This window comes from Heliangelus exortis, chromosome Z (genome assembly GCF_036169615.1).
Source record: "Heliangelus exortis chromosome Z, bHelExo1.hap1, whole genome shotgun sequence".
Lineage (NCBI taxonomy): Eukaryota > Metazoa > Chordata > Aves > Apodiformes > Trochilidae > Heliangelus > Heliangelus exortis.
In genome coordinates this window covers 37,834,253-37,853,449 of record NC_092454.1, presented here as the reverse complement: position 1 = coordinate 37,853,449, position 19,197 = coordinate 37,834,253, and the positions used below count along the sequence as shown (strand labels likewise).

The window sequence follows — 19,197 nt, the reverse complement described above, 5'->3', positions numbered from 1 at the left end:
GCCTCTTCGCTGCTTCCCTCCCATCCGCCTTCAGGCGGAGCCTCAGTGGCTGGAGCGGCCCCGCGGGCTGCGCCCCCATTGGGTGCGCTGCAGCCGGCCCCGCCCCGCCCACCCCACCGCCCCCTTGGCCGCTGGGGCCACCGTTCAAACCGATGCAGTCTCTCGGTCCGACGAGGCTGGCGCAGGTCCCGTAGGCCGCGCTGAGAGCCGCTTTCCAGGAGCTGCGCCGTTCTCTGCCGCCGAGCGCGGCTGCGGAGCTGTGGGCGCTGCCCGGGGCCGGCGCGCCGACAGCCACCGCGCCGTTACTCAGCAGAACCGGCACCCCTCCCCCGCCGGCCCGGCACTCCATCGACGGCTACTGGGAAGGTACGGGGCCGTGCGCGCCGCCGCCGAGCGAGCGCCAACCGCAGGTAGGAGCTTCCCTCAGACGGGCGAGTGGCGGGGAGGGGGAGGAGGGTGTGGAGCAGCCTGTGCGGCCCCGGCTCGGCGCTGGCGGCAGGGTTGCGGTGGAGGATCCGCTTCCGAGATGTGGGGGCCGGTTGGCCCCTCGGCAGGTCCGGCTCTTTCTCTCCTCACCGATACGCCAACCTCCTCCTCCGCCTGGGGACAGGCGTGTAGCTGTCCCCCCCTACCCCCCCTACCGCCTCCTCTCCCCCCGGCGCTGTGGAGGAAGGGCCGCGGCAGGCATTCCTCAGTCCAGCCCTACGATCCGAACCGGCGACTCCCGGCAGACTGGGAGGCCTTTGTCCTGCTGTCCGGCGCCGCGGAAGGGGATGTCGTCTGCTTCGGGGGGCCTGGGCTGCTCGGGGCGGGTGTCCCGCGGCTCCCGTCTCTGTCGTGTTACCGTGAACGCCTTTGTTCGGGAAACGGGCGCGCTGACTTCTTAAGCGCTTGTTTAAATGCTGTCTTTTAGCGGGTCTAAATGGTGCTTCCGCGTCAGTGTTGACTCCTGGGAAGTCCTTTTTTTTAGTTAAAGGCACATGAAGAGTTCATTTAATTTTCGTCAGCCTGGCTCAGTGTATTTCTTCAGCTTCTGCTGTTGCTGGTGGAAGGACGCTGGCCTTATGATAGCTTTCAGTTATTATTAATGTAGAAGCGTGAAGTATTTGGCCAGAAGGTATCGAGAAGAATACATGAAGGCAGAAACCACGGTAGTCTGACCATGTGAGCGTAGGCCTGTTTTAAAAGTATAGCTTTTTATTAGAGATTGACCGAGTGGCGCAGTGGAGCGCCAGGCTGATGTGTCCGAAACATAATAACTTGAGCGCCTGTCAGCGTGCAGGTGGCTTTAGCTGAGCAGTTCCGTGGTGCAGTCGTGCTGGGAGCACACTGAACATTACGTAACCCGACCTAACGCCACGGCTGCCTCTCTGGGATCATCAGAGGGCTGGTGCGTTCCTTAGGTGAGAAAGAATGGCTAGATCTCTCGCTTCTTGTTTCCTGTCTTTCTTTTCTCAACGGTGCCACTAGGTTTTGAAGTATACAAAGGAACCAGCAGAAGAAAAAGACATAGACTTTACATACAAGTTAAGCTTTACAGTGCTGCTGGAACTTGTGAAAATAATAAAGCTTTTTTTTTTAAAAGCAGACGGACCAAAATAAAGTTTTGGACCAGTCAGGCTTCTGTGCTTTTATGTAGGTTGTTTTGCTCTTCAGAACCTACCTTAAAGAGTTACTTCATGGTGTTTCTTCCTATGGCTTTTTCATTATTGAGTAGACTTCCTCTGTGTGCTTTTCCAGACCTGCTATGTATTTTCTCTAAATAATTTTATTAGATTAATCATTTTATATAATGGTTAAATTAGATGCTGGATGGTTTTTGGTTTTGGTTGTTTGCTTGGTTGGTTGGTTTTTTCCTTTTTTTTTCCCCTCACTAAATATTTTGTTGTTTTATCTGTTTTGAGTACTTGGAGGATGGTCATAACCTTCTGTTCCATTTTTACTATAATGCAGATGTTGAAATAAATAAGAGTACTTCAGTAGTGACTTGAATGAACTCAAGCATTCATTGCATTGTGTTTAATGAAAGGGTGAGAGTTTGAGTTTCTTATTTCAGCAGTATATAATGAAAAAGGATTATTACAAAACCAAAACAAACAAAAAAACTGAAACTAAACGGGAAGAAAAACAAAATCAAAAACGAAACCAAAAACACTCTACAAACAAGCAAACAAAAAAAAACCAAACACCCAAACAAGAAATAAAAAATCCTAACATTTTTAATACCTTGCCTGTTAGAGCACCACTAAAATTTACTAACCAGAAGCTGCCTCTACAAGTTTTTATTCTTGTAAATAGTTCCTATGAAATAGATAATTTATTTTAAATTTAAAATAAGTATTATTTGTATTTAATGTAAATACAAGATTTCTAGATAAGCATTTGCAAGGGTTGGGCTTTTGAGGCTAATACGTAGTTAAGTACTCAAGGATGTGAATAACATGTGCCACTCATAACAATTTGCAGAGGGTGGAGGACAGGAGTAATTGCTTATATGAAAGAACTATGTTTGTGTTATCCTAGGAATCACAAGATAAATAGACATACTGCTCCCCTCCCCCCCTTCCACCAGCTTTAATTGGAAAAAACTTAATTGAAATCTCTGCCTCTGGGCAGTTATATGTTTATCATTTTCTGTTACTTTTTTATTCATAAGACACTTAAAGAGATAATTTTGATGAAATTATCCTACATTACTCTTAAAATCTGTCTGAGAAGAAGCGGGTTATTTCTTAGCCCTTCTTCATGCAGTAGTAGTTTCTTAAAGACAATTTTCCTACTTAATTTATATGAAATATGAAGTATAATTTTAAAATATATAGTTTTACCCAGAATATATAGTTTTTTGAATAATATAATAATATATAGTTTTTTCCAGAAATGCGCTGACTTCTTTGTTAGTACTTAAATGAAAAATATTATTGAAATAGATAGTATCATAGAGTGGTTTGGGTTGAAAGGAACCCTAAAGAGTGGGACACCTCCCAGTAGACCAGGTTGCTCAAAGCCCCATCCAGCTTGGCCTTGAACACTTCCAGGGGGAGGGCTGCCCTGGGCAGCCTGTTCCAGTGTCTCCCTACCCTCACAGTAAAGAATTTCTTCTTGATATTCACCCATTCCCTCTCCAGTTGCTGGAATGTGTTAATCTCAGTGTTTGACAATGCTACTGTAATGAGTGCAGAAATTTACATCATAGTGCTTAGAAGGTGTTAAACTAGAGCTTAGGTATTCATAATGGATTTTAGGCAAATAAGTCCCATTGAAGTTATTCATGTATACTTGTCAAAGTTAAGGTTCACCATTCTTAAGGTAATCTGTCGTCAGTTGAGTCTAGATAGCCATACTTTAATGCAACTTCACTTGTGATACCTTGTTTACTTTCTATAATTTACATTTTAGGCTTCACAAAATCATTGTTCTTTTAAGACTGTTGACCTTAAAAGCGTTTACCAAGATGAGGTGATGCTAAGTGAAGGGTCGATTTTTTTTTACTTTTTTTTGAATTTTTGCTATAATAGCTTCTAGCTGGATGAATCATTAGGAAACCATGTTTCCTAACATTAAAAAAACCACTACTGGGGGGGTAACCTTACGTTTAATCCCTCATTGAACTATCTGAGCAGCTTACATTTTAAGAAAAGATAATGCCTGCTTAATTGAAGTGAAATTATGATAATCTGGTGGGTAACTACTAGGTGGAACTGCTGATTCAGTTGAACTTTTAACGAGTGATATCACAATTATTCTATACACCCTGGGGACTCGCTCACATCCTGGTTCCATTCCAGATCTGGAGGTTAAGAATAAGCTCATGAATACGATGAATGACAAACCAGTTCTGGTATAATGGGAACACTGCATTTAGTTCAAGGTATCCTCTTGAGCAGGTTCATTTGGTGTTTGTGTTGGAATTGTTCAGTTGGTGATGCTAAAGATCTGCTGTTTTTTCTTGGGTCTTCTGAGTGAAGAAAGTAGCAAGTATTTGTTGTATTTGATTTTAAAAAAAGAGTTGTTGTTAGCCATGATTTAGATGGAGAGCAATCATTTAGTTTCAGTAGGCAACATTCCTACTGGATTAAATGGATGTTATGTAAAATCTATGTTTCAGTTTGGTATAGTGGAGAAATAATACTTCAGCCATGGTCTTTAGCATCAGTCATTTGCTTTATGTGGAAACATCCCATTTTTGGGACATTTAAGGTATCTTGGGGCACAGCACCACCTCAGTTGATTAACTGTGGTTACTGCAATACTGTGCTGTGTGTGAATTCCACAGTCGTCTTGTCAAGTGACTTTGACAAACGGCAAAGATTTTCTGAGTGAAATAATACTTGTAGTCTTGCTGGGCTGTTTGTTGTTATAAATAATGTGCGATTCTGGTTTAATTCTTTCTGACAAATGGATTGGGAAGCAAGCAAGAAATTCTGTAGCTAATGTATGATGGAATAGATAGCAGTCTGCTATTCCAGGTCATTAATACCTCAGTGTAACTCAGTATAGCAGTGTAATTGGCTCCTTTGGTGCTCACAGCTGCAAGAGAAGGAGGAAGGAAAGGTGTTGATTTTTCTTCCTGTACATGAGACTGTGCAAGAATTTTGCCAACCCATAGACCTCTTCCGCCTCTTATACTGATTTCCAGGTTAAAATTAAACTTAATGTCTCTATAACCTCACATCATAGGGAACAGATGAGCTACTTCGAATTTGAGTGACTACTTGTGCTATTTACATAAGTATGAGTTTGTTTCAATAGCTGGCAGAAATATGGTCATATGTTCAGGATCTTCATTTAAGACACAAACTGCTTTTTTATTGGAGATGATCAGTGTACTGTTCCTTTCATCTCCTCTGAGTTAGTAGTGTGGGTCACCCATATCGAAAAATCTGTGATTTTCCTGGATTTTGAAGAAGCCTTTTGTGAAAGAACTTGGCTGTAGCAGTCTTGGCAAAAATAACAGGTTTTGTACCCCACAAAGAGAAGTATTCCAAGAATGCTGATGCCATTTACTGGACTGTCTTGCTGTGCCTGTGTTTACTACTGTTTAACTACACCCTATGTACAAACATTGTATGCAGTATGCACTTGTACTCTACAACAAGGAAGAGACTGTTCACCCATCCATAATATGGGTAGTTGTTGTGTCATTGATATCTAACAGTTCTTACAGTCTCCGAAGATTTCCTAAAGAGTAATTTATTCAGGCCTGAAAATTATGTTTTTATTCAAGATAGAGGGCAAACTTTGAAATGGGATCTAGATATCTCCAAGTTTTATTGTCAATAGTAAGACTTTATTGTCAGAGCATCCAAATATTTCTAGAATTACACGGAACTGTGGACATCAGAAATCAGTTTCTTTTGTTCCCATTTCTAAGCTTGGATCTAGTAGTCTAAGCAATCGAAGAGTGTTTCTGTTCACAGTGACCTGGCAAGAACTGAATTTGAGACCTGCTCATAGATTTTGGATGGAAATGTTGAAGTGTAAGGAGCTTTAATTCAAGGAAAATAGTGCAAATCCCAGTCTTACATGTGATAGTTTCCAGCATGGCTGTTGGTAGATTGCATCTATTTTCTTATCTTTAAAAAACAGTATTGCCACAACGAAGTTGGTTGTCTTTTCCCCTCTCAAATATAATTATTATTAATGAAATTTAAATATTCCTATCATTAATGTAGTATCAATTCCTGTGTGCCTAGATAATAATATATTTGAAGGGTTTGGAAACATGTCAACCAGTATGTGGAGCAAAGAAGAATTTATGGAAGGATTTTAGGGTACTGAAGTACAGTGTTCGTTAAGCCAGCAGAAGTATCTTGTTTTACCTCCTGAGTTTTAAATTTCATTTACCTTTCATACTGATGAAGCTGCTTGCAGGAGCCTATAGCTCATGACTGCAATATGTATTCTATGTATCTGGGAAATACTGTAGTGCTTTTTGGCTGCAGAGGTCTCCATAGTCTTGGTATTCTGCAAACTATGCAATATATTTTTTGTTCTTTATAACATGTATTTTCCCATGTAATGAACACTTCTCTTAATGGCTTAAGATGGAAGCCTTCGTTTACTCCAAAGAAATTCCAAAACCTGTGATTGTTATTTCTACATGATATTTTAGTTTTAATAGCAGGACTTTAAAGTTATGACTCTTCTTTAATAATATGCTAATTATAAAGTAGCTAATAATATCAAATAAGGTATTAAATAGAAATTTACATATATATTTAAAATACGCTTTGTTAAATGTTTCCACTAGAATTGCCTATATTCTAGAGAGGTAAAGTTTACATTATCCATGATTGTTTCTAGAAACTGATACTATTTTTTCTTCCTGTTTCAGACTAGAAGATGAATAATCTTTCCTTTAGTGAACTGTGTTGCCTGTTCTGTTGTCCACCATGCCCAGGGAAAATTGCCTCCAAACTGGCATTCTTACCGCCTGATCCCACCTACACACTGATGTGTGATGAGAGTGGTAGTCACTGGACTTTACATCTCTCAGAGCGAGCAGACTGGCAGTATTCTTCTAGAGAAAAAGATGCCATTGAGTGCTTCATGACTAGAACAAGTAAAGGTAACAGGATTGCCTGTATGTTTGTGCGTTGCTCACCTAACGCCAAGTATACCTTGCTCTTCTCACACGGAAATGCTGTTGACCTAGGTCAGATGAGCAGCTTTTACATAGGACTGGGTTCACGGATTAATTGCAACATATTCTCATATGATTATTCTGGATATGGTGCAAGTTCTGGGAAGCCAACAGAAAAGAACCTGTATGCTGACATTGATGCTGCTTGGGTCGCTCTTAGGACGAGGTAAGACATCAGTTGCCATTTTTCTTCTACAGCATGCTTTTCAAATGGTTGTACTTAACCTACATTGGTATTTTAAACAGAAATACTGTATCTTAAGCCTAATGGATTTGTATCGTAGCTGATTTGTCGTTCCTGATGCTGAAGGCATTGTCAGTATTGAGCACAATCAGTATATAGTAGTGATATACCAGAAAAATTGAAGTGGGGTGACATAAAATCCAGGTGTGTTTCAGTCTGGAAATCTCAGATAATAGGAAAAAGCTGTAATAATTGATTGCCCAGTAACTGAGCCATTGCTATCACATGTGTGAGAGAAAATTTGGCTTGTTTTTTCAGATAATTCCACCACCTATGTTTTTTTGTAGGGAGGGACAGTGGAAAAGGTGTTACAAACCAAACTAAGTCTGTTTGGATTTCTGTATGGTGTTCATAGAATCAGAGAATGTTTTGAGGCAGAAGGGACTTTCATTTCTATTATCTGCTTCCAACCCCCCTGCCACATAAAGGGATACCTCCCACTGGACCAGGTTTCCCAAAGCCCCACCCAGCCTGCCTTTAAACACTTCTACAGATGAGACAGACACAGCCTCCCTAAATGACATGTGCCAGTGTCTCACTACCATCACAGTGAAGAATTTCTTCCTTATGTCTAGCCTAAATCCTACCCTCTTCTATTTTTAAACCATTGCTCCTTGTCCTGTCACTCCATACCCTTGTCAAAAGTCCCTCCATAGCTTTCCTGTAGGCCTCTTCCAGGTACTTGAAGGCTACTATAAGGTCTCCCTGGAGCCTTCTCCAGGCTCAACAACCCCAGCTCTCTTAGCCTGTCTTTGTAGGGTTGTTGCTCCAGCCCTCTGATCATCTGAGAGATCTTCCTCTGTACTCAATCTTGTAGGTCCATGTTCTTGTGTTTGGGGCTCTAGAGCTGAACACAGGTGGGGTCTCACCAGGGTGTGCAGCAAAAGGGGAGAATCACCTCCCTCAACTTGCTGGCCATGCTTTTTTTGATGTACCCCAGGACAGTGCTGCCAGCTCATGTTGAACTTCTCATCCACCAACACCATCAAGTCCTTTCATGAGGGCTGATCTCAGTCTTGTCTCTGTCTAGCCTGCAGTTGTGCCTGTCCTGTCTGCAGGACCTTCCACTTGGCCTGGTTGAACTTCATGCAGTCTGCACTGGCCTGTCAGTGTCCCTCTGGATAACCTTCCTTCCCTCCAGCGCGTTGACCACAGCACACAGCTGTGTGTTGTCAGACTTGCTGGGGATGCACTCAGTCCCACTGCCCATGTCACAGACAAAGATGTTTAACAGCACTGGTCCCCATACAGACCCCTTGTTTCAGAATTCAGACTAGCAGCTACAGCATTTTCAATGACTGCTTTCTCTACCAAACAAAAACATTGCTTTTAACGAAACAAAAACATTGCTTTTAACGAAACAAAAACATTGCTTTTAACGTAACAAAATTTGATGTGTGAGAGAGGATGTAACTGATTGTTGTTAATACATTTTGGTGGAAACAAAAAAACAGGAGTTTGAATCGGTGGTGTTAGCTCAAATAGATTAAAACTGGACAAGGAAAAATGGAAACTGGAGGGATGGTCTTTCAGCAGTTTCAGTGTTCTAAGATTCTGGTTTTAGGGAAATAAAATATTAAGATGAAAGACTCTGGATGTATTCTCTGATACAGATAAGAATCCCAGACACTAAATAGCTGCAGCACTGAATACTTACATGTAAGAGCAAATTTCACCTTGTTTTTTTCTATTTAGAGCTATATTCTTCCTGTGTTATATGTACCCTAACTACAAAACCATTATTTTTTTAAAATATTATGCAATCATAAGAATATGTGCTAACCAAAAATATCCATCATATTGTGTGCTTTTGCACCAAAAAGCTGTGAAAACCTGAATGTAATGTAATTTTAGGGTTTCATCATTGTACTGTTGTCCTGGTTTGGGCCAGGATAAAGGTGATTTTCTGTCTTGTACTTTTGCTTTTAGCTAAAATCTGTCACAGTTTAACACTGGCCCAGCAATTAAACCGAGTAACAACTGTTTAATAACATAGTATCAGGGATGTGATTTAGGAGGAGGGCGTGTGTAAGGACTCTTTAAAACCTGGAGTCTGCTGGGTGTTGCAGTGAGCATAGAAGTTAATCAATGTCATATTAAATATTTGCCTAATGCTTTGGAGCAGATTATCTCTTTTTAGTGTTTTAAATGCACATATTATTCATTTCTTTCACATTTAACAAAAGTCTGGTACTTTCAACAGAAGCATAATTTATTTATGTTGAAATGGGGAAAATGCTTATTGTCATAAACCTCATACAACCACAGGATACAGGTATTCAGCCTCATATATTAAAAAAAAATCTGTACTGAGTTGTTAGATTAGGTTTTGGCACTTCTTTTTATGACAGTGGAAAGTTGATATATAACTAGTTATCCATTCTGTAAGCCAAGAGCTGCAACAGGTTCACTGGTGACTGTGGATAGGTGACCTGGAAGATAGCCACTTCGTAAAGTACCTGCTTATACTGACCAAAAACATAATATGGTTTGTGCAATTTAGAAACAAATTGTTTACATGTATCAGAAGATGGAAGAGAACCATATGGTGAAAACTGTTTATATCTGCTTATGGGTTCTCTTTTGTGAACTAGTTTCTAATTATTGTCTTGTCCTCACACAGACAGACTTCTTATTGAAAACCTAAAAGGAAATGTGATTGCAACTTGAATTCTCACCTTCATTCATAAGTGTGCCTTCCCTAATCAAATAAGATTGTTCATTACAGCACCCCACCTGAGCATATCCTTTGTTGAAAATACATTGCTAGGGGGAACTCCAAATGCATACCCCCATCTATCTGCTTTGCTCTCATTCGTTCCAGAAATGACCTCATCTCAATCCCTTTGTTGTCTGCATTTATTTTTTGTGTCAAAACCTCCTCTAGAAATATGTCATTCTGTAGAGTGTAAAGAGATCGGATTGCTCTGCCTCCTTTGTGGATTTCATGGACATGAATGGATATTTTTCCATTGCTTAAGAAGTGGTTGGTACTACTAGTTTCCTCTGTGACACTTTCACCAACTTTACAATCTGCAGAGCTAGTCTTGTCCTTGTGTGTGAATGTGGAATGCAACAGGGAGGAGTTCAGCACAGGACTGAATATACAGGCTCATAGTTTTCACAGGTTACTAATCCGTGGTATTCTCTTGAGCCCTGAGACAGTACACGGCTGTGTTTTTATACTTGATGAGTATCTGGACCAGAATGGATCCTTTGAGCATTTGCTGCAGCATTGATTCACTTTTCTAGTATGTCCTGTTCTGTCAGTGTTACAGTCACCATCTTTAACATACCATAATTTAAGTGTTCTGCAAAAACAAATTAATTCAGTGGATTGTTTGCAGGATAGATTTAAGTATAGCTGTAACTCCTTTGAAAGTCATGTTGGTGGGATGAGAGAAGAAAGGAATCCTAGACTTTTAAACAGTGCCTCACTGATTGTGATCGGAAAAAGAAAAGAATGGAGAAATAACCTATTTTGGAGGTTGATCACATCCAGCCACAGCTCCCTGCATTCTCTTTACTGAGAAAAGGTATCATGAAGTCCAGCATTAAAGGGGTTTTGAGGAGTATCTGAAGTGTTGATGTGAACTTCATTCTCCAGTCAACACAGCTGGTTGAGTTGGAGATGTTTGTGTGTTAAGCTTTATATTTTGGAAGGGCAGTCCAGATGGTCACCTGAATAGTAGCATAACTGCCCATGACAACGGGACACCTACACTGAAATAAGTAGTCTGGAACCTATTATTGAGGGTGATGGTGAGATTGGTCCAGCACCATTTTCTTAAAAGTGGTTACTGTAAGGATATGTGAATATTATCTTTCATGTTGATGAGTACAGAAAGTTAATTTGGCAGCAGATCAGAAGAGGTAAACAGAAGATAGAGATTCTGAATAGTGTCCCTATTCTTTACCTGCTCTGAGTATTTTAATGGAATGCAGTAGCTATCCATGTGGCTGCTGACTGTGGAAGAAAGGAAGGTGAGTCATTATTGTGATGTTTGGGAAAGTTACTTGCTCCTGCATATTCAAGTGCATGGGCCTATACAAAAGCTGCAAGTGAGGACATTCTTTTTCATACTGTCATAGCTATAAAGTGTTGAAACGCCAGGAGTCATTTTGGGATACGCCTATTTTCTGCTGCCCTGGTCTCTGAAGGCCTTTGATGACACCCTAGCAAGGAAGGAAGGTTTAACCAGCCCCAGGCAAATGCAGGGCAAGTGGCGTTCATTCAGAAACCTGAAGACTTGGTGGAGGTGGCTCATGACCAAAGAGCCTTTCCATTATTGTTTGTCATGGACTGTATAATAATTGAAAAACTGAAGGGTAAATCTTTCATCAGACTGATGTGTCAGAGTGGACAGAATACATGTAATTTGATCAGCCAATTATAAGAATAATTTAAAATCCTTTTGGATGTTGGCTGAAAGTTTTTGAAAGTAATTTGACAAATTAGGTCGGCTTATTTATTTATTTGTTTCAGAAGTGGGGGAGGGAGATGACTGGAATATGAAGCATCTTAAAATTAACTCCAAATATTCAAAGTTAGCTTTTATTTAAATTGCTAGGGAAAAGTAGCTCAATTTATCGTTTTGAGAACTATTGACCATAAAAAATTGTACCAGTGTCATTGTAAGGTTTAGAAAAGGCAAAACCACCATGAGAGACAGGAGATGCAGTTTTTGATTACTTATATGCATGGTCAGTGGTCTTGCCTTTGACAGAACAGTTCCCTTTGTCTTTTGGCAACATTACATGTTGGGTACACAAGAGGAGGAATGTGCATCTCAGCTGAGGAAAAGCTGTATGCTCATAAATTTTATTCATGGCCTGGAATGTTGATAGTTAAAAGGTTTGGAGGATGTTCATGTCCTTCATGTTCTCAGTTCGCAGCTGTAATTTTATGTGTTATGTGCATGATGACAAAAAGGTTCTGAAATGTGCACCGAAAATTCCCTGAGGATGTTTCTCCCTTGTTCCTTGCACCCCAAGCACTGCTGCCAGTTGTTTAAATGCATGGGATGCAATAGCTTCACAGTTGCCTCTCTTAGAGCATCTATGACACCTCTTCATTATTGTGGGCCTGAGATGAACTGTTGGAGATGTACCCTGCTAAGGTTGCTTTTACTGATACTTTATTATTGTAAAGTGAGTGAATCTTCTAGATTAACAGCAATAGTTCAGAAATAAATTTAATTTTTAAAAAATAAATTGCTTTGTCTCCTCTAGGTATATCAAGGGAAAAATGGCAGGTTTTGGCTTTTGAGAACCTGCAAGTATAGCAGTATAATTTTGGCTGGTATTTGGTTGTTGAAAATAACTGGTTAGGAACAAAAAACAACAAAAAAATTCATTACTGCCAGACATCTATCTTGTAGTTTGCATATTGCACATCATAGTAATGTGCTTCATAACCAATGAAAGTGGTTATATATGATATATGGATAATATTTGATGAATGATACATACTCAGTTGATGTGTTCAAGGTAATGTCGTATGGGGCTTCAAGCAATTTGATTTAGTGAAAGATATTTCAGCCTATGGCAGATAGTTGAACTAGATCATCTTCCAAGCTGAACTGTTGTAAGATTCTATGAAAAGAAGAGGTGAATTTCCTCTAAGATGTTAGTGGAGTGCAGAAGAGATCTCATTACAGGGATGGGAACATAAAGGACTCATTGGAAGAGTTTCAGCTGCAGCACATTGTGACGTTTGTTTCAAGCATTAAAAAAAGATTGTTTCTTTGCTATTCAGCAGTTGTTTCCTGACCAAAGATGAAAAGAAGGCAGAACTGTTCAGGGTTTACTCTTTTACAAGAACCCACCTGTAGCTGATGAGCATATGTAGACTCACAGAAGAGGATCTTGAATTCGTTAGTCAGCCTGTGTTAGGTTGGGCCCAAGTTCTAGGGAGTGGTCTGATGGTACAGTTACAATGATTTATTGGCTTGCTCCTTCCTTTAGCCCACCAGTGGTATGTAATTTCTTGCCCTCAAGACAGCTATCATAAAGGAGCAGAAAAAGAGTTGCTGCCATACTTCCAGAGAAGTTAATTAGGTAACAATCCCATACTCAAAAAGGAGTTAACAAAACTGTTTCCGCAACAAGTTGGTGAAACCCAGTGAGGGGCCACATGTGGCTGAAGATGCAAATTGGAAACTGATTCTCTTCTTCTTTGGCAATAGCTTAGCTTTGTAGTGACAGTAGCCTGTACCTTTAAAGTGATGACAGGACAGAAGTTTGTGAGAACTTTGTACTAGCAAGCATCTGTCAATAGAGGTACATTTAGTTCTATGTAAAAACTCCTCTTCAAGTTCCATATGCTTTCCAGGCAGGTAGGCCTTAAGTACATGAACATAAAGGACAAATCATGTCTTGAATGGAATTGAAATCTCAGTTGCTGTGGGAAAGAAAAAGGAGCAGACTTTAAATTGCAGAAAACACGTGTCCACATTTTATGCCAGTCTCAGTCTAGAATAACTTGTCCCTGAGGAACAGTGCATTTTCTGAGGAGGTACATCTGTACACAGCTCCTTTAAAGGTTTGTGTTCCAAGGTTCTTTCAGATGATTATGGTTTAAAAAAGTCCAAACAGACAAAAAAAATCGCAAACAAAACAAACCACAACCAAACACTGTTACCACCACCACCAAGCTACCTGTTCCAACAGAAATTATCTAAGTTTACTTGGGTAGACAGTTGTGTTTACATTACTCTTATGATCAACATAATTAGCTTTCAAAGATATCAACACTTTTTACAGGATGTCTCTGAGCTCTTGTTACCAGAGCATCTGCTTGTGGCTTAGGGCTCTCTAATTGTCACATTGTCCTTTCTCTGGATGGCCCATAATTCCAAAGCACTGTTAAGACAACAGTGTTCCTGCCATTTTTTCTCTTGATTTTACACTGCCTCATTTGGGAGGTGTGCCTCCTAAACTAATAATTATCTATTATCCAACTTATTGGATTCTACAGGACTATTAAAATAGGAGTAGACTAATTTTATTAGGGCAAATTAGGGAATTTGCCAACAGCTATATTTTAAATAACCCTTCCGTTTTATATTAGAACCTGATACTTTGAAGAAAGAGGAACGCTGAGGGACTGCTAAGTTCCTTTTTCCCCCAACTTTTCAAAAGCTTGTGCAAGAGAAGAGGGAAGACTGCAGGCAGCCACAGCAGTTGTTGCACTCTTCTTGGTTTGTTTTGTTGGGGTTTTTTTTCCGAGCCAGAATATTCAAAAGTCTGACTGCTTTGAACCACTGCTTCTCTGATTCAGTACACTATTTTAGTGTTCAGACTGCAAAACAAGTAGTTTCTGGTGGGTGTTGTGAGGGCAATCTGTTTGGCTTTGATGGAGAAAGGATTACTTTAATCCAAAAATAGTAAATGCTGTTCTTGGATTACTTTTTGTTACTAATTTAGCTATCTTTAGGCTGAAGGATTTGGATCCAAAAATAGAAGAATGATCAGAAAAAGGAGAATATAGGCTTCAAAATCTATTTTTAAGGTTTTGCTTTAAATTTCTCTGCAATGGCCTTGGTACCTGAGGAAATACGAATATGATGGTTTATAACTCTTGTTAGTTAAGAACTGTTACATCACACCATGCTGTGTGACATGTGACTTTATGACATGCTAATGATGCAAATAGTCTGGTTTTAATGTGAGTTTTATTCAGATTTTGTGAAAGGGATAGAAAGTCACACTGCTTTAAGAACAGACAAATGTGATTTGAATTATCTTCAGTTGGAAAACAAATTGGGAAGGATAGGTTCTCAACTGTTCTGGTGATTCATCAGAGATAAAGAAATAGTGAAGAACTTAAAGTTGTTTTGTCTTCGGAGCTCTAGTTTATTGTATTTTTGTGTTGACATGTTGAAAATGTTTGTTAATCAAAATACTTCATTTTTTTTTTTTTTTTTTCTCTCCAAGAACTGTTGTGTGGTGTAGGACTTTCCTGTAGCTCCAGGCTGTTGATTGAGTCTTTATGTCTCAGGAAGTCTTAAAGTGATTATGATCCCAGAAACTTTCTCAAGACTGCTGATAGTAATTAGGTAATCATGATATAGATAGATTCTATGAAAGTTCTTTTACAACTTTTATATATCACTCAAGCAGAAGACAATTTAAATAAATAGATGATTATTCAAATAGACAATGGTAGCTGTCAAAAGTGGATTTTAGTCCCATTTTAGAAAGCTTGTTGTGGTGCCTTATGAGTTCTGCTAGGGATACTTACATTTTAGTAATACTTAAATGTGATTTTGTTGTTCTTCAATTCTTTCTAGATTGTCCTGGCTTTTTAAAATTGTTTATTACATACTGACATAAAGCACAGGACAGATTTTCTGGCTTATTGAAAAGTATTTATGGATTTTTTTTCTCTGTTGCTTTTTAATTCAAATGTTTTAACAGATGTAAAACATCTTTTTCCTAATATTTGAGCCTGGTTTTGAGGCTTTTTGGCTTCACTAATTTCAGTGTTTCTTGACTTGTGCAATTACCATACACTTCTTGTGCCATGTTTATAAGATTCTGGCCCATTTTTCATTACCTTGATTTCTGTGGCTTTATTGGAGGTATGCAAAATGTTCTCATTTGATAACTCCTTTGTGAATATGGGATTATTACCTAGCTTTGACAGAAAAGATCTATGAATGCATTGTAGAAGAGGCATTGATTGCCCTTTCACTTGAACTGAAAGCAGTTGATTGTTAGCTGGTTTATGATTGTGGTCAGCTGGCAAATGTTAAACTCACCTCATGCTGTTCCACAGTGATGTTAGGGCAGTCTGCTCTTAATCAGAAAGCTGAACAAACTCCTAATAATACACGAGAACAATGTTAGGAGGTTCGTGCTGTTGTTTCACGGTGGGTTGGTTTTGGGCTTTTTTTGTAATGCAGTGTGGTTTTGTCTTTTAGGAGGGAGGCTTTGACTTTAATTTTGTGGTCCTTTTTGGGTCCTCTTAGTTGAGGGTTAGCTTGCATGTCAGATCAGCTGTGATAACAAAGGAGCATCTCAGCTATTGTGCAATATCCTAACCACTGTCTGAATGGTCACGCTTTAGGCTCACTTTGTTGAGCAATGTTACTAGCTTGCAGTTTTTATAAGGTATCAGAAGAGTAAAACAAACCAAATTTTTGCAGATTAGACTATGCTCCACTTGCTGATAACCATAGGCCTAATAAGGCTCTAATCAGGTCCAATAGAGTTACCAGTGAAGGCTTTCAACTAGTATAGAAGTTTGTTGCATTCTCAAATCCATGTTTAAAAAAATAAACCCATGTTTCAGTATCATTCAGACATAAGGCAAAAAAATTACTGAAAATACGGAGTAAACAATTGTTCCTTAAAGTGAGGAATGTTATAGGTTATACTTGCCTGTTCTTCTACCAGCTCCAGTTTCATAGGAAAATTGGGAAATTTTCTTCTTCAGAAATGCTTTTTTTGCCTTGCTGTCCAGCTGCTGTTTTGTTTGTTTCATTTTATATACCACTGTTATTAACACTTTTAATTTCCTAGGTACGCAATCCGCCCTGAAAATGTGATTATATATGGCCAGAGCATAGGAACAGTACCATCTGTGGATCTTGCTGCTAGGTATGAAAGTGCTGCTGTAATTCTTCATTCTCCATTGACCTCAGGAATGAGAGTAGCTTTTCCTGATACGAAGAAGACCTATTGCTTTGATGCATTCCCAAAGTAAGTTGTAGGGTTTTTTATTCTGCGTACATTTTTCAGTATTTTACACGAATTTTAGGCTAGGGGAACAAGTAATATTGCAAATTATCTGAAATTTCTTTCAAAGGTTTAAAAAGAGTTGGAAAAAAAATCAATGTGAGTAATAATGAAGAACATTTGATTTGAAGTTTACAGAACTTTAAAAATTTGTTTTTCACATCTGTAGTAATTTCAGTAACAACTTCTTTTTTAAAGAAGTATACCCCTAATATTAGGGGTATTACCTAATTAATCACCCTAATATTAGGGGTTATCGTGTAACCCCTAATATTACTAATGCTAACATGCATTTCTACTCCAGTGAATTATTCATCTGAGTAGCTGTGAACAAAGTCTTTTGCATATATTTCTGTGCGTAGCAAAGCCTGGATAGTGAAGTAGACCTTAACTGAAGAAAATGCCTGTAAATACCTCAGAACTATTCTACTAGTTGACCATTACAAACTGGTACACTTGTCTCAAAGCATTACTTTCATTTTAAACACCTAACTTCAAATACTTTTTTCCCCTATAAAAGACAAAAAATTAAGTGCCAGAATTCTTCCATTTCTGACAAGTACTTTTTTGCACCACTTTTTGACAGATTGTTCTGCTATTTGATTCTAATAATTTCCAGTAGTGTTTTCAATCTGTGTAGCTTTACATGTGCTACTGTAATAGCTTCCAGTGTGTTGATCAGATCTAATTTTCTAATAATTAAACAACTTCAGTAGCTGTTTGTAATTAAATCTGAGTTTGTAAAATTAACAGTCTGGTCCTTCAAAAAGATTTAATAAAGCTCACTATTCATAGATACAATGTTTTTCTTACAGCATTGACAAAATTTCTAAAATAACATCTCCTGTGTTAATAATCCATGGGACCGAAGATGAAGTAATTGACTTTTCACATGGCCTAACATTATTTGAGCGTTGCCAGAGACCTGTAGAGCCACTGTGGGTAGAAGGAGCAGGCCATAATGATGTGGAACTCTATGGACAATACCTTGAAAGATTGAAAAAGTTTGTGTCACAGGAGCTGGTGAACTTGTAAATTTGTTTGTATATTTACATGCTTCTTCATTTCACTGCGAAACTGCATGCCTTGATAAATACGTAACAAAAAAACAGAAGGTTGTATTTTCAAATCATCTTGGTTGCCTTCATTAAATGTACAGGTAATGATTTGTCAACATAATTAATGAAGGTTTTAATGCCAGTATTATAAACTGGAATTGCTGAATCATGCAGTCAAGCTTGGCAGTTCATGTTATGTTGTGTGAGATTTCTTTGTTTTCTTCTTAGAAAAAAAAATTTAAAATCACAAGTACTGTATGAAATTTTAAGTATATAAAATCAAATGCTGTAAGAGTGTTGCCAAATGCTTTAGCATATCAAAAACAAGTTTATAAGTATTTTTTAAACATCTCAAAATGTACTGTGACTTACTCTGTTGCACAGGTGTAAATTAAAAGACAGAGTTCCAGGCAGTTCTGTGAAATTACAAAAGCCATGAAATTTGAGCAAATACTAATGTATGTAATAAAAATAAACAGTCACTGGAAATGACCCATGCCCTGTTACAGGGGGAAAGGGTCAAAAGAGATCTCTTTCCATGTTTCTCATATCTTTTGAGATAAGTTTTACTTTAGTTGCTTGGTTCTTGTCTTGTCCCTTACCTTTCAGGTCAAACAAATTTACCCACTTTATATTCTCAGCAGCCCTAAACTTGCCAAAATAATGCCACAAGTTATCTTTGTTGTAATGTAAATATAATTCACATGACTGCTACTGAAGCCACTAAGTACTTCATTGAAAACAGTAAGATTCTCTGAACTGAAAAGGCTTTGTGGACAACAGAGTTTAAATATTGATTGTGTAGAGATGCAATATTTCATTGGAAAGAATGGGGAACTTTATCCAGTTTTGTAATAGACCACTTACAAGTTTGCAGTTGTCTGATCAGGCTTACTTTTGGATGTTTAATGTAAAAGCCTATAGTTTTTTGAGTATTACATGGAAATTTTACTAATCACTCATGAATGGGGTGGGAGGAGGGGATAGAAGAGAACGTTGACGTTTTTCTATTAACTCATAGTAAAAAACTTTGTAAGTTGCCTTTCCCTTGAATGCATTTTGTTTTAATAAAACTATGAAAAATAAACCTGATTATATGTAGCCTATTTGTAAACAAAGTGATATTCCAACAGTACACACTGTGCTTCTAATTTGAAGGCCTTACATAGTTTAATTGTTCTGCTTTGTTTCTGTGATTGAGACTATTGTATACTTAAATGTTGCTTCAAGTATTGTGAAAACATTGGTTAAGATGTGTTGATTAACAGTAAATGGTATTCCACACTCCTGCTGTTCTTTCTTTCTTTTTTTTTTTTTTTTTTTAAAAAGAAATATCAACAGTTGCTTGTGATATCAAGGTAATAAATAACTCCCCATTTACGCTTGGAAGCTGCTTTGAGAACTAAAGCAGTAAGCTATTGTCATCAGTTTTTTTACCACCATCTACTGTTCCACCATCCTTGCACCCCCATGCCTCATCCCACTTCTTTCTGCCATTCAGCATA

The 19,197-nt window shown here is 38.6% G+C and overlaps 1 protein-coding gene across 2 annotated transcripts; it reads left to right on the top strand.

The window, feature by feature from the left end:
• Window positions 1–31: 31 nt before the first annotated feature.
• ABHD17B (abhydrolase domain containing 17B, depalmitoylase) lies at window positions 32–18,977 on the top strand. Of its 2 annotated transcripts, none has more exons than XM_071732052.1 (4): window positions 32–410; window positions 6,338–6,812; window positions 16,419–16,598; window positions 17,450–18,977. In XM_071732052.1, the coding sequence occupies exons 2-4, from the start codon at window positions 6,346–6,348 to the stop codon at window positions 17,667–17,669; spliced, it is 867 nt and encodes a 288-aa protein (XP_071588153.1). In that variant the 5' UTR covers window positions 32–410; window positions 6,338–6,345; the 3' UTR covers window positions 17,670–18,977. The 2 variants fall into 2 exon arrangements, with proteins under 2 accessions (XP_071588153.1, XP_071588155.1); XM_071732054.1 differs by having other exon boundaries at window positions 91–410; window positions 16,419–16,496.
• The last annotated feature ends 220 nt before the right edge of the window (window positions 18,978–19,197 follow it).

Bases quoted from the DNA above. Each gene is read 5' to 3' on its own strand.
- ABHD17B (XM_071732052.1), top strand. From the start codon at position 6,346: ATGAATAATCTTTCCTTTAGTGAACTGTGTTGCCTGTTCTGTTGTCCA. The intron at 6,813-16,418 runs GTAAGACATCAG...TTAATTTCCTAG, and splicing joins TGGGTCGCTCTTAGGACGAG to GTACGCAATCCGCCCTGAAA. The intron at 16,599-17,449 runs GTAAGTTGTAGG...TTTTTCTTACAG, and splicing joins TGCTTTGATGCATTCCCAAA to CATTGACAAAATTTCTAAAA.